Source organism: Neofelis nebulosa, chromosome 7 (genome assembly GCF_028018385.1).
Source record: "Neofelis nebulosa isolate mNeoNeb1 chromosome 7, mNeoNeb1.pri, whole genome shotgun sequence".
NCBI lineage: Eukaryota > Metazoa > Chordata > Mammalia > Carnivora > Felidae > Neofelis > Neofelis nebulosa.
Window position 1 is genome coordinate 126,765,239 of NC_080788.1, and position 25,886 is coordinate 126,791,124.

At 40.4% G+C, this 25,886-nt stretch overlaps 1 protein-coding gene across 5 annotated transcripts in view; it reads right to left on the reverse strand.

The window, feature by feature from the left end:
* The window catches only part of STON2 (stonin 2), a 147,325-nt gene that overhangs the window by 72,161 nt on the left and 49,278 nt on the right, over window positions 1-25,886 (reverse strand). For all 5 annotated transcript variants that reach the window (XM_058739918.1, XM_058739917.1, XM_058739914.1 and 2 more), the window contains one exon: window positions 13,626-13,823. In XM_058739918.1, the coding sequence (XP_058595901.1) occupies window positions 13,626-13,823 (198 nt within the window). The remainder of the gene's footprint in view (window positions 1-13,625; window positions 13,824-25,886) is intronic.

Here is a 25,886-nt window from a genome sequence, read left to right on the forward strand (position 1 = left end):
GAGGCCCAGTGAAGCCAGAGGAACACCAAAACAGGGTCCAAGCCAGGGTCTGTCTGAGGGTGACATGTGGGGGCTCTGACAAAGGGAAAAGGAGTGGTGTTGGAAGCACACGGAACTCTGTGCCTGAAGTATCACGTCCACCTGCATTTCACCGACCAAGCCTGATGTCAATGGGGCAGGAATATAATATCATTCTGCAGGAGTGTATATGTGGGGGGGGGGGGGGGGCTACATCAGAGAGAGGGATGGTGAATATTTTCACCAGGAATAGCATCTTCTTTCCTTAGACACAGTACTGGGATGTTTAAGGAAGGAGGGGGGAAATATTCAGGAGTTTGAAAATAAACATTAACAGCTCACAACTGGTTGATTTCTAAACGCAGTGAAATGGCAAAGTGCCTTGCAAATAGCAAACACTCAGTGAAAAGGGGGGAACTGGACTGAAATATGCCAAAGTGGAAAATGCCCCCACAATCCCAGCATCCTCTGCAGGAAAAGGACAATTACTTGGCAAAAGGAAAACAGTAAGTCTCCCGGGATACATTCTGGCTCAAACTAATAACGTGTTGCTTGAGGCAACCAATTTGTACAAAACAAGCCAATCCTGAAGTCGGGGGTTGGTGGGGCGGAGGGGGGGGAGGGTGAGCAGGCGGGGCATGCAAGTAAACCTGGCAGCTGCTCCCGAAACCCCCCCGCTGTCCTCCCTCCCACCTCTTCTCAGGAAAGCTTTTCCTCCGGATCTCACTTCTGCAGAAAAAAGGCAGACACGAGTAGTTTCACAGGCATGTTGAGTGAGCCCACCCTTCAGCCAATGAGATCTGAGAGAATAAAAGAAACTGCCTTTCTGTAAAGGTAGTTTATAAAAACTAGCCAGACATAAAATAGAACATATTTGGGGCTTGATTTAGCTGTTTTTCTACAACTTTAAGAAATTTTCTTACCACAGACTGGATGCTAGCTCTTAAATAGGAGGAATTCTAAAAACTACATTATATTGCCATCATCACAATGGCAACTCCTTACCATATTCCAGGAACTTTATGGACCTGGTCTCATTTAACCCTCAGAACAAGCTTGCAAGGTCAGTATTACCATTATTATTTCCATTCCGCAGCTGAGACACTAAAAGTCAGTATGATTAAATAATTTGCTGACGGGGCACCTGGGTGGCTCAGTTGGTTGGGTGGCCGACTATAGCTCAGGTCATAATCTCGCAGTCTGTGAGTTCAAGCCCCGCGTCGGGCTCTGTCCTGGGTGCTCAGAACCTGGAGCCTGCTTCCGATTCTATGTCTCCCTCTCTCTCTGCCCCTTCCCTGCTTGCTCTCAGTGTCTGCCTGTCTGTCTCTGTCTCTCTCAAAAATAATAAACAATAAAAAAAATTTAAAAAGAAAATAATTTGCTGAATATCACAGAGCAGGAGAGTAGCGGAGATGGTGTTGGTCTATCAAACCCAGAGAATGACAGCTTTCCATTACACTGTAACTACCTCCTGCCAAGAATAAACAACTAGAATTACATCAGTGAAAACTTAAACACAAGTACATGACTGCAGTATCTGAAATACTAGCCACCCCCCTCTAAAGCAAAGAGGCCAGCACTCAATACTCTCCCCCAACAAATAAGCCTGCCCCAAACAGACACATCTATCATATAAAAACTTTCAAAACAGCTTCTGTAACATATTTAATTTTCTAAATTCATTTTTCATTTTTTATTTTTTCTGATTTTTAGAGTGATCTAGGAATATTATACATAATTCAGATTTGCAGAAATATAGTAAGGAAAGTCCCTGAGATAATCAATATTATCAGTTTGGGATATATCTTGCCAAACTTTTTTCTATATACTTAGATATATATACACACACACACACGCACACACAGACGAATACAGCAAAAGTATATATAGGCCAATATAGCAAAATGATTATACATTCTATCCTCTAATCTTTTTCTTTTTTTTTTTTTAATGTTTATTTTGAGAGAGAGAAGTGGGGAGGGGCAGAGAGAAAGGGAGACAGAGAATCCCAAGCAGGCTCCAAGTTGTCAGCACAGAGTCCAATGTAGGGCTTGAACTCACAAACCATGAGATCACGACCTGAGCCAAAACCAAGAGTCGCGCCACCCAGGCACCCCTTTAACCTCTCTTTTTCAATTAACAATATAATTGGATCACTTTCCCTGACTGCATAGCATTCCATTTTACTTGATTACTTGGTTGGATATTTGGGTTTTGTTTGCTTTTACTAATATAAACAGTGCTGCATGGCATACTCAGGTACATGTCTAGTTATTTTCTAGCGACAAAATAACAGTTACAGAGTGTGACATTTAAATTAATACTAAGGGTTAGAAAGGTCTTTCCACACTCCAGGCATGTAAAGGCACAATTCTCCACTCCCAACACAAGAATGCTTTCAATTATTTACACTTTACCAAGCTAACAGATATTCTTGTTTAATCTGTACAACTGAATAGGGATTAATCATCTCTTTATATCACTTCTTTGCATTTCTTCTTTTATGAACGAACATATTTACTTTTGAACTAGCATGTAAGCCAACGAGTCTAGCAGGACCCACCAAGCCATTCTGCAGATAAGCAGGTGAAAAGGCTGAGCGAGGGATTTATTAAGCATAAGCAATTCCTTTCCCCTTAGTATAGCTGTGGGAAGTAGGCTCTAAGTGGAGCATCAGATGCAGATTCCAGTTTCTATAGCAAGTCACACTGCTAATGATGGTTCCAGAAAGACTATAGATGACGAGTGTATAGTGTCAATCTGCATATCTTGGGCAGGGAAGGGAGAAGACTTTTAAGTTGTGTTTGCATCATGTTATGGGCTGAACTGTGTGTCCCCAAATTCATACGTTGAAATGTTAACCCCCTAGTACCTCAGCATGTGGTTGTATTTGGAGATAGGGTCTTTAAAGAGATTGTTAAATTAAAGTGAGGTCTCAAGGGTGGGCCCTAATCCAGTATGACCATCCTTGTAAGAAGAAGAGATCAGGACACAGGCACACCTAGAGACAATACCATTTGAAGACATAGGGCAGAGACTTCAGAAGAAACCAACTCTGCTAATGTCTTGATCTCAGACTTATGGCCTTCAGAATTATGAGGAAATAAATTTCGGTGGTTTAAGCCATTCAGCCAATGGCCGCCCTAGTAAACAAATACAATTAGCACTCCACATAAGTTGTCCATTTCACAGTAAAAGAGCTGATGAACACCCTTGGTGCTTCCACTTTGAAGGGCTAACATCTTGTTGACATTTATAACCCTGTGTCTAGCACTTCTCTCTGTTTCTAGATGAACTGTACAATGGTGACATGAATTTGTTCTTGAGGCTCATGGCGGATGTGACTCCTGCCAAAAACAGCTGCCCTTTTAGAGGAAATAGCATAATCCATTTCCTCACTTGATCCATAATCTATTTCCTCACTTAAGGTGAGAATTCATTCTCTCCCTTGAAAGAAGCATGAAAAGTTAACTCCCATTTCTGAAGAAAGCCTATGTTAATAAAACATTAATAAAGAGCCTTTCTAAGCTCTGAGGACTTTGCAAATGGAAGGAAGAGATGCCACTGTGGTAAAGTCAGGTAGGGTGAGAACAGATCTGTTAGGAAAAAAGCACTTTAGCACATCTTCAATAAGATGGCCTGCCACTCACTGCAAAAGAGCCCCCAAAGAGAATTACAAAGACCCAGACCTTGTCCCACCTAGACTTCAGCACCAGGAAAAGAAATGTGTGATCTAAAATACATTAGCTTGGGGGTCAAGAGACTTTCCATGGCCATGTCTCATCAAGGTGCCAAAATTATTAAGAAAAAAAACAAAAAAAACCAACATGATTCTTTGGATCTGAGGGGCTTTTAACTTGTTCATGAGTGAACTGAACCCTCAAGAAAGAGGATCCATTGCTTATTTCAGGGGGGAAAAAAGAAGATAAAACGTTTAGAGAGGACTGAAATGAAGAACAGCCAGTTGTGCCTGGCCAAAAATCTCTTAGGGTTTTAAATGATTCAAAGGGTGGGTAAGGGACAAGGAATTATAAGGCCTGACTCTGCTGCTAATACTTAGTCCTTGGCTTTTCCCCCCCATAAAATGAAGAAATTCTACTAAGTGATCTCTTAAATTTCCTCTAACTTTAAAGGTCTATGATAGTTAAAGGATCCAAACCAATCATTATGGTCCCAGACAAAATACGAAGCCGTCTATTTCCAGAAGCTTCTGGGCTAATGACAACACTTGAGAGGGCATGGCATACTAGCACTGTGGTTTGAGCTTTTTACGTCCACTGATATTTTGTTGAGTTTGAGTTAACATTTTATTACCTGAAAAAAGCACAGCTCATGATTCTTTTTGGAGCCTGACTTTGCTGGGTACTGAGTGCTTTGCACAAGAGCCTCAGTGAGCAAGCCCTAATCTCATTTACACCAGTGATATTATACCACTCACCCGGGGAGCTACTTAAAGTGGAATATAACATCTTAAATGGGTGAATCTGATGACATACATTTAAAATATTCCATAAAATAATTAAAAATTATGACCAGATAAACTCATTTCTATTTTTCCAAATTCTCTTTCTAGATGAGTGTACTTGTGACCAAGGTACCTGGAAGCAAATTTTTCTTTTTTCTGAGGTGGGAGGCAAGGATATAACATTGATGCAATCTGGCAACAAGAGATGTGACTAAAAACATCCACTGGACACCTCATTAGTTCCAGACACTGTACTGGAGACCAGACTGTTGGAACAATCCAAGTAGGAAAATATCGGTGTTGCTGCCCTCAAGGACCTGAGTATCGTCGGGAAATGAATGAACCACTCAAAGACCTCTCTTGCCAAAAATAGAAGAGCTGAAACAGGTACTATGACCTAGAGTAAAGCTGGGGAGAGAGTAAAGCTCAGGGTAGCTCACTCAGGAATGCCCCATCTTTAGGAACATACACGGCACAAAGTAAGGATTCTGCATGAGAAAACTTCTTTTGAATTTTGTCTTAAACAATCAGTAAGACTTTGTCATATGGGGAAAAAAAAAGGAGTTACTCAGGGTAAAAAGCAGGAGTAAGTAGAGGAATAGAAATGGAACATTTTGGGACACTGGGTGGCTCAGTTGGTTAAGTGTCTGACTTCAGCTCAGGTCATGATCTCATGGTTCATGGGTTCGAGCCCCATGTCAGGCTCTGTGCTGACAGCTCAAAGGGTGGAGCCTGCTTCAGATTCTGTGTCTCCCTCTTTCTCTGTCCTCTCTCTCAAAATAAATAAATAAATAAATAAATAAATAAATAAATAAATAAATAAGAATAAACATTAAAAAAAAGAAATGGAACATTTTGAAGCATAATGAGAGAAACAGTATGATTGGGGTTCCATCCATTCTAAATACTAAATGTCTTTTGGATCTGTTCAGTTTCCTCTAATCTAATCCAGTCCCCTAGACCAGACCACCATATACGCCACCCAGATTACTGCAGTATGTTAGCACTACCAGTAATATAACCAATAACTACCATGATTCCCAAGGAGCAATGAGATGAGTGATCCTTTGAGATATCTGTCACAGTGATAATGTGATATGGAAACACCTGTGATTTCTGTTGATGATTAAGTGAGAGGTACTTCTAGTACCACTGGGGTTTGTTGCCTGCATCCATAATTGAGGGAAATGCTCATTGTACTAACTTCCCTATAGGTGAGAGACAATAAATACCTATCCTCCAAATTCATGGCCCCTCTGGATTCTAAGTGGTCACAAATACCCAGTATTGATCACCTATTTAGAACTGAAAGAACAGAACATCTTAAACTCTGCCTTCTGGGACTGGGTACAGAGAAGTGGTCCTTCCAGTGAGCTTAGCCACAAGAGGGACACAGCTGCAGAGTGTTGACAAGCCTCGGTGTCAATCTCAATTTTGTCACTTAACTAATGCGTGGCTCTGGGCATTGGTGTCCTCATCTATAAAAGGAAAATCATAAGACTGAAAAGAACACCACAGAAGATAATCAATAAAAGGCATCTCAGCTGTCACTTCCTCTTTAGGATTGACGCATTAGCAATTCTACAAATGACTTGTAGAATTTGATTGGAGACCACGTTTGTTTTTTTAATTTTTTTAAATGTCTATTTATTTTTGAAAGACAGAGAGACACAGAGTGCAAGCAGTGGAGGAACAGAGAGAGAGGGAGACACAGAATCTGAAGCAGGCTCCAAGCTCTGAGCGGTCAGTATAGAGCCCAATGCAGGGCTGGAAACTCACAGACCACAAGATCATGATCTGAGCCCAAGTTGGACCCCCAACCGACTGAGCCACCCAGGTGCCCCAGGAGGCCACAGTTTTTAAATTAAGTGGTCCCACAATATCTAGTTTAGATTCTCTGTTTGGAACACAGCATCTTAAACTCTGCCACTCTTTCTCAGATTTTGCTCCACACATTTGGTTTAATAGCCACAATAACCTATTTCACTAGCACAGAAAAGCCTTCCCCAACTCGCCATCTTTGCACTGTGGTGACTAAATAGGGAAGAGACTGCACAAAGTATAAGACAGGTGAGATTCTGAGACACCCAACTTAGAGAGTACTCCCCACCATACCCACACACAACCATGTACATTAATTTTTAAAAAACATTTAAAAGGTTACAGCAATCCCCCAAAACAGAACAGGAAAAACAAAATAATGGAGACCGCTGGAGAGCTGCCCAACATTTTTTGAAGACAGGGGAAAGAGGCGTCCTTCCACACGAGCTGCTCCTACGTGTCCTCTTAATTCCTTCCCATCATGAAGCTACAGTTCAATTGGCAAACACACTTAGGCATACGTAAATGGAGAGCAGGTCTGGGGAGAAGGGTCTCACAGACCCATATGAGAATAGTTGATTTCTTCCACAAAGATCCGCCGTATAATTTCAATGTGCCAGGCAGCATGCTGAAAATGTAAAATGAAGAACATGGTGTGGTTCCTGCTCCTAAGAGGGCCTCAGTTGAGTGGGACCCCCAAACAAGTCATTGCTGTCCGATAAGATGAGCTCATAAGGCACATTTGCACTTACCTCCTGGGGAACGCATAGGAGGCAGCAACAGCTGTGCAAAAGGGTCTCTATAACCGCTTCCCACAACCCACTGCGTTCATAAACACTGGCCTCTCATGGCACCAGGCAGGTGAGCCCACAAGACAGAGTTGGGTTGAATTCCAGCACTACCTTTTTGAGTTGTATTACTTCAGCCAAACCATTTAATCTCTTTAGCAATTGTTTCTGCATCCATAAAATGAGGGATCAATATCTATTTTTAAGATTGTGAAAATTAGAGATTGTGTGTGTGTATGTGTGTGTGTGTGTGTGTGTGTGTGTGTGTGTGTGTGTGTTTAGCACATTCCTGGCACATAATCCATATTCCATAAATAGAAACTATTTTTAAAATTATGTATGAAAATCCTTTGAATGGCAAAGAATCTGTTTGCAGATTATTACATATAACTTACCTATTTCTGTAGTCATAACAACTGGCAAATACCAGTTTTACTCAATAAACATTTGTGTTTCTGAGAAAACTTTAGAATCTCTCTGGAGAAACTTTCAAAGAAACCAGTCATTAGAGGTGTTTTTGCCTGTTTGTTTGTTTGTTTGTTTGTTTTAAGCACTGACTGAAATCCAAAATGCACAACTTAATAGGGACAAGAGTATCAAGGATCCTGGGGCACACTAAAAACAGAAATGTGGCCAAATTTATATACATTAATGAAAGAGAAAAATGATGTAATTTGTTTCTTAAAAACTGTTCTACTGTTCTTTAATTTTGAGGAAGAGACTATTGTTCAGGAAGAATATGAATATTGATGAAATTTGTAGCTAGGCAAAATAATTTAAAAGACAAATTAATTCATTTTTGTCTTCGAGGAAAATATATTCAAGGTGAAAAAAAATCATGAAATATGAATGTGTCTTGAGAACAATAAGAATCCCCCTGTTACCCCACCATGCATGATGATAATTACTGTTTACCGGGAATCTGGACGCCCCATTCCGGTCTGCTGCTCTACCAGCTACAGCAGGAGCAGGACAAAACCGACAACAGAGAAACATGTCACATCTTGTAAGGAGTCATGCACCCCTGATGATTCTCTCCCACCATCCTTAACTAACAACAACCAGAGAAACATTCCGAGCATCTAAAAAGTTCTTGTCACAAAAATTGAGATCTTAAGTCCATAGCTTTCTACCCAGCATAAACACTTATTTCTGAGACAAAGAGTCAAAAGTCCCTGGAGATATTCTACTGCTCTGGCCGAATTCCACTGCCATCAGTTAAATGCAATGAATCAAGAACATATGGTCTACATTTGTTTTAAAACCCATGAGGGTTTAACACAAAGTCTGGCAAAATGTAGTCCTGGGTCTGTTGAATCTAGAATTGAAAAAAAAAAAAAAAATGGCCAAGAGGTGTAGCAGAGCATGAGACACAACAGGGCTAACTTTGTAGATCCAGGGAAATTCAAAGTATTTTTTTCCGGTTTCTCTGGTTTCCCAACACTTTAGCAATGGCATGAACTTCCAAGTCAAATTTGCCAATTTATGTTACGTACGGGTTTTACTGACTAGGTAGTCAGTATGGGCTAATGGAAGGCTAAATGTATTTTTATATGTACATAAATATATGTGTGTATGTATGTATACAAAAATATATATATAAAGTATACCTATATACACACATACATACACTTGCAGAACTCCTCAAAGTCTTTCATAACCTAATACTTGCTAGGACTCTCCAACAAAGAGGGCACAGCATGATCTAACATACTGGCCCCCGGCATCTTGGCTTTTCTTGAACTGCTGCATGGAACACACTTGAGGGAAATGCTGGACTCCTAAACCCAAATGGGACACGGATGTCTGGGATGCAGATGACCCTCCCCACCTGCAATCTCCGTTCATTCAAGGACCCACTCAACTGACAATCATTAAACACCTGCTGTGTGCTCTATCCAGTCTTGACATTCCTCAGTTGGCATATATGCCTGAGCATTCTAATCCTACACTTAAACTCTGCACTTACCTGATAGGTAAAAGAAAATCAGAATGGAAGCCCACCACCTAAACAACAGCTTGCGCTACTGCAAACATTTCTGTGTTTTCTCTTTCCTGGTTGCAATGGACTTCCAAGGCAGAAGGCTTATTTTTATTCCCTTGACACTCTTCCTGTTTATCATCCCATGTAAAATTAGTGGCATTACAGAGCTCTGCTGACTGGCGAAGATGACAGGGCGTGCCTGTTATCTAGGGAAAGGGGGCCCCCTCGGGAAGTAGGGGGTGAGAGAGGAAACAAGTGTTAATAAAGCTCTTGCCTGTTCTCAGCTCTCCCGTCATTTGCTCTGGAGAGCTGCATCCCCGAGCAAATATTGGCATACCCTGTGATGTAACCAAGGTGAGGGGATTTGTTTGTCTTCCTCCTCCTAATTACCCCCTTGGTGAGAAAATGAGAAGAAAGTGTAGGCTGATCAGAGTCTCACCCTCCACAATTGTGCTGGGAATCAGGATTGCCCTGCAGAGCTGCCGGATCCCTGCAGAAGTCCTGCCACAGAAGACAGGGAGGAGTCTGCGGCTTGCTGCAGCCCAGCATGGAGCAGTGGGGCCAAGGGACACAGGCTGGACCTGGGCCCCCATAACCCCCTGCACACATAAGATGAATCACAGAGTTTTACACTCACACAGCATGCTGCCAGGGAAAGCTGGGGCCAGCTAGGCTGAGGGGTCTCCTGATGGAGGCTGCAATTCTTCACCCTCTGCCTCCCTCTGCAGTGCTAAAAGGCATGGGGCAGGGGAGGCAGATAAATACCTCAAGTCTCCCCAAGGCAGTTCCTCCCAAGGACCCTCAAGGCCTCGGTACAGAAACTAACCACACTGAACTTCCCACAGCACCTGTCTGCATGCACCCATGGCTTACTTCGGAGGACTGCAAAACCCTCCTCAGGTCTCATCCCACCACGTACATAGTTTACCGTCCTCTTTAGGGCAGTAAAGGAGTAGGCAGAAATTATCCTTATTTGCCATATCAGAGGGAAATGAGGCACAGAGCTATGGAATCAAGATTTTATTTTGTGAATTCCTACTGCACTTGGCACCGTACGAAGCACATTCACACACATCCTGTTGCCCAGCCTGGACACGGACCCTCCGCCCCACTTCCCAGATGAGGAACGACAGCTCCGGGGAGAGGGCTGTGCCCAGAAATATGGACAGATGAGGATCTGCTCCATGGCCTCATGATGATTTCGTTTATCCTGACCGAACGATCCAGCCTCCAAGTAGAGCCTTCCAAGAGTTGGCCACTGACATAGCCCTGGTGCCAGGCGGTGGGCAGGTAGTCAGTACAGAATAATAATCAGCACAGATCTCTTGGAAGCTCTCAATAGCTCAAATGAAAGCATTTATAACTTCTCTACGACTGAAGTAGAAAGATAAATGTCACAGGGTTAGAAATATTTGGTCACTCTCCTAAATCTTGTATTTACTTATCCAGGAAGAGTTAAAGGCTTTTCAAAGCCAGAACTCCAACATGACTACACAAGTCAGGATGTTCAGAAAGAGGCTCATGGAGGTCTTATATCTGGGGCTGTATCCAGAGGCGGTCCACACAGCCTAGGCTGCTCACCACCCTGCCTTTCATTTTTCCAGGGCCCAAAGGGACACTGCTTGCCACTTTTGGGCCTAGAAGAATAGGCGGGTGAAGAGGGAAGGGAGGTGGCTCTACCCTACACAGATGGAGGCATTCCTCTGGGCCAACCTGGACACTTGGCTGATTACTAAAGAATGAGGAGATTTCTTTTCAAAGTGGAGTGTCCGGAAACGTGTTTACATAACACCATACTGTGGGCACATAGCAGTTATCTATCAGCACTCATATCTGTTAAGGGAACATGAACTGTTTCCTCAGACTCCACCTACTATACACCTTATTTAAAAACCTTTTTGATTCTAATTACGTTAAACATAAACCCACGGCAAAATATGTTATATATTCATACGCATCCTCTACCCTATCTGTATAGAAGGTCTGGAGGGTAACTTAGCAAAATGATAAACATGATGACTCTGGGGCACCACTAGGTTTGAGAACCATGGGGAAAGGCTTTGGAACTTTGGTTGAAATCCAGGCACATCCATTTCTTAGTAGTACTGTCTCAGACAAGCACCTTAACCTCCCAGACTCAGGGTCAACTAGGAAATGGGGAGAAAGATTCCTCCCTCGCAGGACTGTTGTAAAGGCCAGAGATGATACACATCATGTACTGGCACACAGCACATGCTGTGTGCTGGCTATGATTATGATTACTTCTGTAAAAAAGGATGGTTGCCAAAAGGCCATACCTCTAGCCTCCTGTAACTACAGAAACTATCTCGTGCTGAAGGAGAGATGTAGGAGCATCGCTCATCATTCTACAGCCCTAGTTTTGCCTTCGCTTCTCCAGAGTGACCCTGGACTCCAGGCCACTGAATTCCTGGTGAAGATGAAAGTGTGTTGGCTATTCTCCACATGCTTCACCCGCACCATCACCCCAAATCCATTCTCCCACCCTTCTCCCCAGCTCTATGCCCTGGGGGCTGATCTCTGTGGGTTGCCTCACCAGGGCCCTGTGCCCTTTGACTTCCAGCTGGGATCTGCCAGTGGGAAGCACGAGCACAAGATCTGGGCATTTGTTCCCCCCTACTCCCCACTTCACCAAATCTCTGGCAGTGGCTCTGTCCTTCATACAGCCACAGCACCTGTTGGCCAGCCCCTCTTCCCATGATTCTAGCTCTTGCTGCCTCTGTAAGAGTCGTTTCATTAAATCCTCTTCAAATAAAACCTTTTTGAGGATACCATCTGCCACCTGCCAGGACCCTGATCAAAACAATGAGACAAGAGGTTTTCTCAGTGGGAACTGTAATACTGTTAGCATGGCTTCAGAAAAGGGAGATACTGAAAACAATTATACGCTTTGGAGACAGATTAATAATGCCCAGTTCCGACTGGAACTCTGATTTTCATCACTAGAACCTGTAGGAATTAAAGCAATTTTCATCTAAGCAGAGAGGCCACTGAAAAAAACCAACCTGAGCCTAGAGGTCCTGACTTTCCCACTGTGACGGGCCCTCCTCCACCTCTCTGAAACAGTAAGAACCCTGGGGCGAGAGAGGGGAAAACAACCAGATCCTTGCTGATCACTTATTCTGTGGCCAGCATCATATAAGTTGCTGTATATAAACTGTCTCACTTGGAGCTATTAACAACTTGGTAAGGTAAGTACTACTATTATCTCCATTTTCCAGGTGAGGAAACTGAATCAAAAAGACATTAAGGATCTTGCCCAAAGTCACACAGCTGGTACATGGAAGAATGAGGATCTGAGCAGTCTAACCCCAGAGTCTGAGTACTCCTGACCAATGTGTTTGTTCTATGTGTCCTCTATGGGAAGGCTGGTGGTTGAGGGCGAGGAGGCGAAGGAAGGGGTGAGTACAGCCTCTTTTCCTAATTGCCTTGGCTTCTGATGGTGCCTTCCCAAGATGAAACTTTCCCCACAGTGGAGATGGGCTTGTCACAGTTCAGCCACTGACCGTGATCCTCAGCCATAGAGATTAAACAGAACGGAGAGGGTGTAAAAACAAAATGCTATAAAGAACTGGGGCTCGTGAAGACAGACTATGATAAACTAGGATTCTTTGCAATACTATCAAATACCAAACCAAATCCTGTCTGAACCCTTTAGTCTGCAAGAAATCTCTCTCCATGTGTAGAATCCTCCAATAACATATAGCATAAGGACGAATGTTACCCAAATTTGAAAAATGATCCAGAGACAAATTCCTAAACAATGTTTTTGAGAAAAACAAAATTATTGGATACACCTGGCAAATTTATCCACAGAGAAATTATTAGTAACTTGATTACTTTCAAAGGAAAATAATCCCTTGGGCCAAATAAACAAAACACCAAGAATGCACTACATCTATCCAATGCCATTCTAAACCTAACCCAGATACAGTGCTTATTAATAGGCCCTTATTTCACCTGCTAAGCCAGGCAACATCCTTCCTACACCTCTTAGAAATTTAATAAATGAGAGCACGGGATGTTACAGACTGATGTATATAGCTCAATTCAAGCACAAAAGAAAAAATATAACTGCAAAATGATTTGTGGTCTGGACACAGTGGCTGAGTCCTGACTCATTCCACTTGACATAACATTTGCTTTTTCTCTGCTCAAATCTACCTCCCTCTTGCTGAAAATGAAAGATGCATGGGTGGCTGGGTGAAAGATTCAGCCTTGTGCATACTATGTATAGTTCAGTCATCCAAGGAGAAAATAAATTGACAAGGAACAGTACTTGTACCGAATAGTAGAAAATAACACATTAAGATATATTGTCAAATGGTTTCCCAATATTAACACCCTGCCAACTAATCAGCCAATCTGTGTACGTGTTTTTTCCCAATGCAATTTTGAACCACTCTATTCTAGCTTTTTGACTGTAGAACTACTACATCTGAACTCATTCTGCAAACAAAGCTGCAGAGATTTTAGGAGTGGCAACAGGTCACCAAAAGTGATCTTCAAAGCCCTGTGGGCTCCATCTTACCAGTCAAGTCAGCCTGAGAAGCCCTGCTACTCATCTGTTCCTCCGCATTGATAAGCTGCAGGTCGGTGTATGAGGGATCAAAACTAGGACTACTGGTGTCTTCAGAATGTGTGGTCCAGCTGCTCTCGGAGGTCAGAGGGCATCTCCTCAAGGAGTCGAAGGAAGGGCATGTCCAGCAGGGCATGGTCAATAGTATGGCTGGGGACAGACCAAAAACCAAAAGCAGACAATATAAATTGGTTGTGCTCGTTGATCTTTAGTGCTTGTCTTACCTTGATGGTGCTCAGGTCCTACGAAATCTCAACAGCCATACAAGGGAAGGAAATGATGGAAATATCACTTATGACGGCAAAATAACTGACTAAGACCCCCACATTGTAAGTCCGTATCAAAACCAGTACCACAAATAAGGGCTCTCATGACTCTCAAATCAAAGAAAATCTCACTAAAGAAAAGTAGTGATTTTTGGCTCTACTTTTATTTCTAAACTTAGATTTGTTTCATTCAAACAAAAACTTCATGAATCCATTTTTAGTGGTATGCCAACTTCCCAAAATATACTGCAAAATTACAGCTAGGTTAGGTTAATGGATAAGAGAAGATAGGTGAATATATATGTACTCTCATAGGAAGGTGATATGCCTCTGGAGTCTCACTGTAACTGGAGATTCTGCAGACAGTTACATATACAAATTGAGATTTCCTGGGGCTGCTGGAAATCTGCAATACAATGAACAAACTTCAAGGGAGGAATGCACAGGGCTTGACTTTATCCCCTAAACCCTGAGCAGCAAACTCAGCCTTTCAAAACCACTTTGGAAAGTTTCTTTTTTTAAAATGAAGTTTTCTAACGTTTATTTGTCTTCAGTTAATTGCCTACCACACGGTTTCTCCATGGAATTGCATGAGAATCTTACTGCAAATTAATTGATAAGTACTAAAAACAAGTGCTGAAAGCAGTGTGGACAGGGAAGGAAAAACAAAAGAAAAAGAACTAGCATTTCTTGAGTACTCACGAAATGTCAGACACTTATACAAATGTTACTTCACTTCACTATCAATCCTGAGAGACAGGCACTGGTCTCATCTGACACAAGGGGAAACCACCTGAGAAGAGGTTAAAGAGCTTGTTCAAGAAGGGTCAGTTCCCCTACGGGTGTCTGGGTGGCTCAGTTGGTTGAGCGTCTAACTCTTGCTCTCTGCTCAGGCCATGACCTCATGGTTTGTGGGTTCAGACCATGTGTGGAGTTCTGCGCTGGCAGCTCGAAGCCTGTTGGGATTCTTTCTCCCTCTTTCTCTCTCTCTCCCTCTGCCCTTGCCCTGTGCACATGCATGTGCTCTTTCTCTCAAAATAAATAAACTACAATAAAAATTTTAAAAACAGTCAGTTCTCCTAGCTAGAGAATCAAAATTACTGAGAGTTGGGTTCAGAGAAATTTGGGTAAAGAGAAAATTGAGATTTAGGAGGAAAAAAATAATAAATAGCAATATATGTGACATAGAACAAATATGAAACCACGGAGAATTTTCATTCCATATTCTCTTAGACATTTATAAGACATGAAGGTCTTTTCTCTGTCTGGAGTGCTCATGGCTCACACCCCCTATTCTTTAAAAATATTACCCTCCCAGTAAGGTATTCCTGAGCTATTTTCTCCAAAAATGCAAAGTCCCTTCTCTCCTTCATTTCTCCTTAGTATTATCACCATCTAATGTACTACATAATGCAGGGTCTTCCCCACTAGAATCCAAGCTTCTTGGGGATGGGGTTGGGGCGGCAGGGATTTTGGTCCATTTTACTCACTTCTGCATCCCCATTCCTAGAACACTGTCTGGTGTGAATAGGTACTCAATATTTGTTGGTTTTATCAACAGAAGCACCAGAAACACTCATAACAGTCTATGAGAAGCACTCATAACAGTCTATGCTAAGTACAGACTGTTAAAACTAAACTTGTACCTATAAAATTCCTACACAAACATAGAAAAAAATCAAACTGATAAAGAAGAAAAAAATAAACAATCAAACAGCCCAAAGCAAAACTGAACTTCTAAAGGCTTATTATAGGACTGCCATTTCCTACAATATAATGGATTAGACACCTTACTGTGGAAAAAAATTAAATAAAACGTAATAACATTATTTAAAATATATTAGAGGGTGAGCAAGAAAGAATTATCAGAGGCCAAGTTCAAGCTGGAATCCAGAATGGTAAACAGAGCACTCATCCTGATTTTCAGACCCTGAGGCTTTTGAACAAACCAAGGAGACTTCTGAGTTTGAGTTTTTTAAAGGTCTTGTGAAGAAGGCAAAGAAGGAAAACAACCTAGGGCTAACCCAAGATGGGAAATCTGACAGAAGATGTGATGCCTGAAGCTTGAATTCCTAAAGGGCTCAATTAAAGGGTAAATTAGCAATAAGCCCCACCCCCAAGCTAAGGACAGCAAGGAAAATTGTCTGCCTTAAGCCTGGGTGCAGGGTAGAGAAAAGAAATCTCCTAAGAATTTATAACTATAAGCTGTCCCACATAGGGGCTTACGGCTGAAACTACTTGTGTGGTCTGAAAACCTTCCAGTCTGAGAACATAGCTGAAGTATTTCCAGGTTGGTAGTGGCCTCAGGCACCTGGGAAAAGCAAATACTAATCCTTTCTGGAGGAAGATACCTCAAAGCCAGCCTTCCCAGACAGAATGTTCCTTAGTTACACATGGTAATAAAATAAAAAATAAAAATAAATAAATCATGAAATACATAAGAAATCAAGTTACCATAAACACAAACCAGAGCCAGCAAGGGGGCCAGGGATGGGGGGAAGCCAGAATCAGACCTGCAAAGAATTCAGACACTAGAATTATTTAGCAGGAAATATAAGTATGTTTAATATGTTTAAGGAAACAAGAAAATACGAAAAGAAAATGAAAATATTAGAAAAGAAGACACAGAATTGAAAAAGAACTAAATGAGCTTCTGGAGAAGAAAACTACTACCGTAAATACAAAATTATCTGGATAGCATAGAGAGACAGAGATGAAAACATGAGAGATTAAAACACATGGGAGGGGCGCCTGGCTTAGTTGGTAGAATGTGCAACTCTTGATCTTCAGGTTGTGAGTTTGAGCCCCATGTTGGACAGAGTGGTAAAAGCTCATAGGTAACTATTTAACCTGAATTCCTAAGGAGAAGAGGTAGAGAATGAGAGACAATATTTAAACAAACAAACAAAAAAACACTGGCTGAGAATTTCCAGAATTTATGAAAGATTTTTTCGTCAGGTTAGAAATCTCATGGTATCTCAAGCAGGTTAACCAAAAATAACTGTGCAAATAGACATCGAAACTATACAAGACCAACAACAAAGAGAAGATCTTAAATAAGACTACTTTCAAAGGAATGATGATTAGACTGACTACCATCTTCTCAACAAGAGAAGCCAATGCTTCAATAAGCTGACAGAAAATGACCAAATAGGACTGTTTATTCAGTGAGGAGATGTTCAGAGAGCAAGGGAAAAATAAAGACAATTTAGACAAACAAAAACTACAAACTACAATTAATGTAAAAGAAGGAAAGACAAGAAAAATAAACATATGATTATAGAAATAAACTATATCAGTACTTGATAATAAACATAAATGGACTAAAATTTCCAGTTAAAAGAAAAAGACTATCAAACTGAAAAATCAAATGAAATCCAACATGCTGTTCACAAAAGACACATCTAAAATACAAAGATTTGGAGCACCTGGGTGGCTCAGCCGGTTACGTGCCCGACTCTTGATTTCGGCTTAGTCATGATCTCGCAGTTCATGAGTTCAAGCCCCACATAAGATTCTGCTGACAGTGTGGAGCATACTTAGGATTCTCTGTCTCCTCTCTTTCAGCCCCTCCCCCACTCATGCTCACTCTCTCTCAACAATAAACTTAAAAAAAATACGAAGATTCAACAATAATAAAAGTAAAGGGATAAAAAATCCATATACGACAAAATATTAATGAAAAAAAACCCTGATATATTGTTGCCTATAAACAGACTTTAAAGTAAAAGCATTATTAGAAAGGGTTACAACAAAATTACTATATGTTTTAATTCATCAGAAATATATGATAATAATAATTCTAAGTTGGTATATATTTAATAACTTAGCCTCAAAATTATTAATACAAAAACTGACAGAAGAGCAGAAAGCAAGAAATGTCCATCATCATAATGGGAGATTTTTAATTACACCTTTCTCAGTAAGTGATAGATCAAAGAGGGAGAAGAATTACCAAGGAAACAGAAGATATGAACAACAAAATGAACAAGCTGATCTAATGGTCATACATAGACCAACAGGTGAAGAATGCATATTCTTCATAATCCACACCTAAAACTCTTATGGCAAGTGACCAGATGCTAGGACATGAAGCAGGTTTTAACAAATACCAAAAAACTGGTATCAAACAGACCATGAACACTGATCATAATACAATGATGTCTCTAGTTATCCAAACCAGTTATCTAGATATAACTAGCATCTAATTACCGAAACTAGATAGAAGACAATTTGAAAAATTTAGAAACTAAGAAACATACTTTTAAATGAATTGTTGGTCAAAGAAGAAATATTAATGAATATTAGAAAATATCCAGAACCAAACAAAAATGAAAATAGTATATGTAAAAACTTTAAGAATACAGGTAAGCAGGGGTGCCTAGGTGGCTCGTTTGGTTAAGTGTCTGACTTTGGCTCAGGTTATGATCTCACCGTTTGTGAGTTTGAGCCCCGCGTCTGGCTCTGTGCTGACAGCTCAGAGCCTGAAGCCTGCTTCTGATTCTGTGTCTCCCTCTCTCTCAGCCCCTCCCCCACTCACATTCTGTCTATCTCTCTCTTTCAAAACTAAATAAACATTAAAAAATTTAAAAAAGAAAGAATGCAGGTAAGCAGTATTATCAGGGACAGGTGCATTGCTTATATTAGAAAAGAAGAACTGAAATTTAATATAATAAGCTTCTAACTTATCAAGTTACAGAAAGGGCTGCAAAATATGTCAGAGAATACTAGAAAGGAAATAATAATCATAGAAGCAGAAGTTATCGAAATTAAAAAGCACATAGGTAAAAATTCTTTAAGAAGATTATGTAAAAGAATTGGAAAATTGTTAGGAAAATCAAGAAAAAAGAAAGCACAAATAACCTTAAGAATGAAAAAGGGTACATAATTATACATGCTGTATGTATCTAGAAGGCAATGAGAGGGAAATAATGAATGTCTTTATGCCAACACATTTGAAAAAAGAACTACAGAAGTTTTAAAAAAGTATAACTTCAAAACTGCTCCAAGAAGAAAGTTAAAAACCTGACTTGTCCAATAATCATCAAATAAAAGGAATTCTTAAAATCTTCCCATAAGGAAAATGTAAGACCAGGTAGTTTTACTGAACAGTTCTATCAAACTTTAAAGGAAAAAAATTTTTTCAGAAAAAAAAAGAGACCACCCATCAAGTCATTTTATGAGGTCAGAATTTCCTGACATCAAAACCTGACAAAGTACATTGCATTTATACTTCTATTCTCCAAAATGAGAATTATAGTTCAACCTCAATCATGGACATAGACATAAGAATCTCAAATAAATTATTATCAAAGAGAATCTAGAGATCAATGAAAAGGAGAATTACATCATGACTAAATTGGATTTATCCAGTTAATACGAGTTTAGTTTATTTAACATGGTATTTCTCAACTTTTTTTCATTACTGCCCCACTAGCAGGTTTCTTCCCCAATCATCCTCTCCCTTGAATCCCCTCCTCTCCAGTAGAATAACATGACCAGGAACTTGATATTAATACAATCTACTGATCTTACTCAGATGTGCCCAGTTTTACATGTACTTATGTGTGTATTTAGTTCTATGTAATGTTATCAGTGTGTAATAGGTTGTGTATACACAGCCAGAGTCAGGATGCAGAACAGTGCCATCACCACAAGGAATGGTGCCTTTTATATTCATTTCTATTTCTTCCTGTCATGCCCTGTTCCTAACCCCAGGCAACCACTATAATTTGTTTTTCATTTCTATAATTTTGTCATTTCAAGAATGCTATATAAATGGAATCATGCATTATGTAACCTTTTACGATGGGCTTTTATCATTCATCATAATGCCTCTGAGATTCATTCAAGGTGTTGAATGTATTGATACTTCATTCCTTTTGATTGCTGAGTAGTGTTTCATGGAATGGACTAAGCACAGTTAGTTTACACCTGTCAAAGAACATCTGGGCTGTTTCTGGTTCTTAGTTGTTTTTTTTTTTTTTAATTTTTTTTTCAACGTTTTTTATTTATTTTTGGGACAGAGAGACAGAGCATGAACGGGGGAGGGGCAGAGAGAGAGGGAGACACAGAATCGGAAACAGGCTCCAGGCTCCGAGCCATCAGCCCAGAGCCTGACGCGGGGCTCGAACTCACGGACCGTGAGATCGTGACCTGGCTGAAGTCGGACGCTTAACTGACTGCGCCACCCAGGCGCCCCTCTGGTTCTTAGTTATTATGAATAACAGTGCTTTGAATATTCATGGAGAGGTTTTTGTATGAACCTAAGTTTCCATTTCTCTAGGATAAACGTCCCAGAGTACAACTGCTGGGTCATACAGTAGATCACTCATGCATTGCTGGTGAGAAAGTAAACTGTAACTATGACTTTGGAAAACAGTTTGACAGTTCCTTATTAAACTAAACATGCAATTAATCTCTCTGAATACTCACTAGCATTTAATATTACCACTATTTTTAAGTCATCTGATACGTGTATAGTGATAACTCATTTTATTTGCATTTCACTATTGGTAACGATACTGAATGCCTTTTCAGATACTTATCTGCCAGCTATATATCCTCTTCAGTGAAAAATATGTTTAATGTCTGTTGCTCATTTTCTAATTAGATTGCTTGGTTTTTTCACTATTGAGTTTTAAGTTTTCTTTATATATTCTAGATACCAGTCCTTTGTTGGATATGTAGTTTGCAAATATCTTGTCACAGTCTATAGCTTCTCTCTTTATCCTCTTAACAGGGACTTTCATAAAGCAAAAGTTTTAATTTTGATGAAGTCCAATGTATCAATTCCCTCTTAAATTTTTTTAAAAAAAATTTTTTTTTTTTTCAACGTTTATTTTATTTTTTGGGACAGAGAGAGACAGAGCATGAACGGGGGAGGGACAGAGAGAGAGGGAGACACAGAATCGGAAACAGGCTCCAGGCTCTGAGCCATCAGCCCAGAGCCTGACGCGGGGCTCGAACTCACAGACCGTGAGATCGTGACCTGGCTGAAGTCGGACGCTTAACCGACTGCGCCACCCAGGCGCCCCAATTCCCTCTTAAATTTTAACACGGAAGATATGTTGTATGCCTATCATGTACTGTATATATAGCTATGCTATACATATAAAAAGAATAAGATTTCTTCCCCCCCACCAAAGAACTATTCTTAGCCCCATTGGAGGTAATATCACTCTGCTGATAATGTGTGGGTTCACATTACTGAATCAGTTAATATAATTCACCATAATAATACATAAAAGAATAAAAAACATATTATCATCATAATGCATACAGAGAAAGCACTGAATAAATTTTAGTATCTTTTCATGGTAGTAATTTTTGGCAAACTAGAAACAGAAGAAGCTCCCTAAATCTAATAGAGCTAACCCCAAACCCCTACAGCAAACACCATGCAAGGGAGAACTTTCCCTCGGAGATCCTCATCAAGATGACGGGCACCCATTACTCCCACTTCTGTTCAACATCCCAGAACCTGCACAGTAAGGCAGGAAGTAAAAGAGAGTGAAAACAACAAAACTCATTCTTTGCAGATGATATTTTTGTGTACAGAAAATGCAAAAAAACCCTAATAAATTATCAAATTAATAAATTTAGCACAGTATTTGTTTTTAAATATATATACAAGTGACTGCATTTCTGAAAAGTAACAAAGAATATATAGAAAATTAATCTTAAAACAAGATAGCATTTATAATAGCAACAGGGGCACCCAAGTGGCTCAGTTGGTTAAGAGTCCAACTTCGGCTCAGGTCATGATCTCACAGTTCATGGGTTTGAGACCCGCATCAGGCTGTGTGCTGACAGCTCGGAGCCTGGAGCCTGCTTTGGATTCTGTGTCTCCCTCTCTCTCTACCCCTCCCCTGCTTGTGTTCTGTTTTTCAAAAATAAAATAAATGTTAAAAAAAATGTATAATACCAACAAAAACTATCTATATAGTAATAAATTTAACAAAATACGCACAAGGCCTCAGAGAAGATACTTTTAAGGTTTATTAACAGATTGTACAGAAGATCTAAATAACTGGAAAGAGATATTATACTAGGGTTTAAAAAGTTAGTGTGTAAAGATGTTAATTCTCAGTCAAAAACCTTACATATTTTTTCCTCATATTAATAAGCAGAATCACACTATTTAGATGTGAACAAAGTAGAATGTTAATAATATACATTTAAAATGAATAAAGTAATAATAGAAATAATGGTAAAATACTATATAGAAAAAATTGAAATTAGACTCCTACTTCACACCAAATGGAAAAATCAATTCTAGGTGGATTTAATATCAAAGTATAAAAGGCTCCACAAGAAATATTTTAGAAGAAATATACCCAAATATGCTCACAACTTCAGGGTAAGGAAAGATTTCCTCTACCAAGACACAGAAAACACCAACCATAAAAGAAAAACAAATTTCATATCATTAAAATTAAGAACTTTTTACAAAAGGCACCATAAAGAGATGAAAAGACCATCCAATTTATTCTACATCCATGTGTAAGAGAGATCTGCCATGCATCATATCTGCAAGGAAGTCCTAGACATCAGCAAGAAAAAGGGAGAGACCTCAACAAGAAATATACCTGGACTTTTATGAAAGAAAAAAAAAAATTCAGATGGCAAAAAATAAAGTTCAGTCTCATTAATAATCTAGAAAATGCAAATTAAAACCACATGAGAGTCCATTACTCTTCCCCCTTCCCTATCTCCCTGACTAAAATAGAGAAATACGACAATCCCAAGTGCAGACAAGGAAGTGCAGACACAGTATCTTATATATGGCTGATAAGAGTAAACTGGAACCACCTTAGAAAGCGCCTTGGTGCTGAGAAAGTTGAGGATAAACAGCCTACAGCACAGCAATTCTCTGACTTTTTAATTCAAGAGAAACATTTACACATGTTCACAGGTTGTATGTTTAGAATGCTCACAGAGGGGCACCTGGGTGGCTTAGTTGGTTGAGCTTTCAACTTTGGCTCAGGTCATGACCTCAAGGTTCGTGAGTTCAGCTCAGAGCTTGGAATCGGCTTTGGATTCTGTGTCTCCCTCTCTCACTGCCCTTTCCCTGCTCGCTCTCTCTCTCTCTCTCTCCCTGAAAAAATAAACATTAGAAAAAAAAAAAGAATGCTCACAGAAAAACAAAAACAAAAAGGATGCTCATAGAAGGACATTCTTAAGTGCAAAAAACTAGAAACAAGGCAAATAACAAACTGTAATACAATGGATAAGTGAATTGTGGTATATCAGCATAATGGAATACACAGCAATAAAAACCAAAGGAACTACTGTTGCAGGTAATGATATGGGAAAATGTCACAAATAATGTGTTGAAGGAGCAAGCTATGAAATAATACATACAGTATTATTCCATTTACATAAGGTTCAAAAAGAAGTGAAATTAAATTATATCATTCTTGATGCATGTGTAGGCAGGAGAACTGTTAAGAAAAATAATGTAGTTAATATCACAAACCCCAGGAAGGTGGTGATATAGGAGGGAGGGTTGGGATGTCTGGAAGAAAGAAGATATGATCAGTAGGAAAACCTGAGGGCTTGTGGGTGATGACAATATTCTATTTATTAAACTGGGTGATGGGGTTGTACTGCTGTTCTTTATAATTTAATATACATTTTAAATATGTTCCTTTATATTTATTCAATAATAAAGCTTATTAAAACCACATATCAAAAGACTCTAATGCTGTGAAAGAAAGCTATTTTAATTATTTGTATTTTCACACTGGCGTTTTACATTTGTTGGATAAAACTTGCAGTATTTCCCCTGAAAGAGAAGCTAGGAATAACACAGCTGGGAGAGGCAAAGTCCCTACACCTCACACACTGTTCTCATTTGCTCTAATACTATTCATCTATCAATTTAGAAATCTTGGATGAATCACTTGGGCTCCGAAGCGAGTGTCCTCAGGCCACAAGATTAGTTGAAATGTTGAAGTGTGGAGCCTGGGGCTGATTCTTCTCCCAGGCGCCAGGCCTTTGATACCTGGGCCAGACAGTGCTGTCAGCAGGGCTCTTCACAGCCACAGCCATCCAGCAAGGAATAAGGTGAAAAAAGGATAGAAATCTGTCTCCTCCTTTCCTACGAGATTAGGTACAAGGCCCCTGGATCCAGACTGCCTGTCTTGTTTGGTATCCAGCCCTGCAGCCAGAGGCAAGTTACTTAATCCACCTGTTCTGCTGGGTTTTCGCCTGTGCAAATGGAGCTTAAAGTTGTACCCACTTCACAGGGGGATTAGGTTAATATTGATGAAGCGCTTGGAAAAGTGCTTGGCACAAAAGAAGCACTGAAAGAGGGTCAAGTGGTAGTTATTACATCCAGATATAAACTTATGTCCAAATCTACTTGAAATCTCCACTTAGGTGTCTAACCTTACCTATTGGAAACCAAGTTCCTGTCACCCTCTCCACATGGGCTCCTTCATCCTCCCAGGTGCTCGGAATGAAATCTTGAGCCATCCTTGATTCGTCTCACAACTCAGCCACCACAGCTTCTGCTAGTCCTCCCTTCAAAATACATCTGAAATCCAATCACTTCCCACCATCTCCAAGCTACCACCGGCCGAACACACTGCTGTGTGACCCAGACTCGAGGGTGATGACCTGAAGCCTTCCTGAGTGCAGCCCCCTTCTCCCAACATTCTTTCTCATCTAACCTCACTTAAGTGCACCCTTGGGGCATGAAGTCCTCAATCAGCTCAGGAGATAGGACTGTGACACACAACTACTCCCCAACGGTCCCTCCGGGGTGGTCCACCAGCATGACTCCCCAGCCTGTAGGGCTATGAAAGAAGGTCTTATGGGAGGTGGGGTCACAGAGATCTACTCAGCTTGTAGCTGCCCAAGACCTGCCTCTGTCCCTAAGTCCCTTTAAAAAACCATTTGTTGTCAAACTGGACCTATCAGCCTTTGTCTCTGGCCTTAGGGCTCCTTTGGCCTTTGGAAGTTGTTTTTGCACATGTCTCTTTCAGGGAACAACCATCCCTTTCTGGATAGTTACAGGGGCCTCCCACTTGGTCACCCCACTTCCCCAAGTGTCTTCCTCTTCTTGGTCTTCTCAACAGAGCAGCCACATAGCTTTAATAGAATTACCTGTTCAAATCGAAGTCAGACCTTACCATACCTCTGCTCAAAACTCTCTGATGGCTTCCCATCTTACCCACAGCAAAAGTCAAGGTCCTCCCCATGCCCTCCAAGCACATACATGGTCTGATTCCTCATGACCTGTCCGCCTCATCCCCTTCCCTTCTCCCCATGTCCCTCCACTCCAGTCACATACCACCAACACAGACAGACACCCATCAGAGGCTTGTCATGTGTGGTTACTTTCACCTGGACAGCTCCTTCCCCAATTTCTGCAAGGCTCATTCCTTGCCTCCCACATGTCTTTACCCAAAAGTTGCTGCTCAGAGAGTCACCCCCTGATCTTATGTAAAATTTCATATCCTCCCTACTCTATTCTTTCTTTCCCTCATGTGTCTCTCCTTCCTGCTAACCACTGTCTCACACACTGACACTGTATCTACACCTTTATTGTGTTTCTGGTACGTCTTCTCCAGCACAAAGTATGTTCCATGGGGCAGGAATATTCCACTGTATCCCCAGTGCCCTGAACAGTGACTGCCACAGAGTGGGAATTCAAAACACCATTGGTTGAATAAACAATAAACTGATAAGTTGTCAGTTAAAACAATTAATACAGCAAAGACAAAATTTTTGTTTGGGATCCTAAATAGATTAAAATTTAAATACTTATGTATATTTTGATATAATATCCTTTATTTTATACTTTGGTATCTACTCACTAGGGCTGTGTGATTTTTCCAATGCTATAAACATGCCCATCCATGAATACAAAATAGATCTAATTCCATTCTTCATTTGTGGCTCCCATGCTAGTTCATAGTTGGCAATACAAACAGCT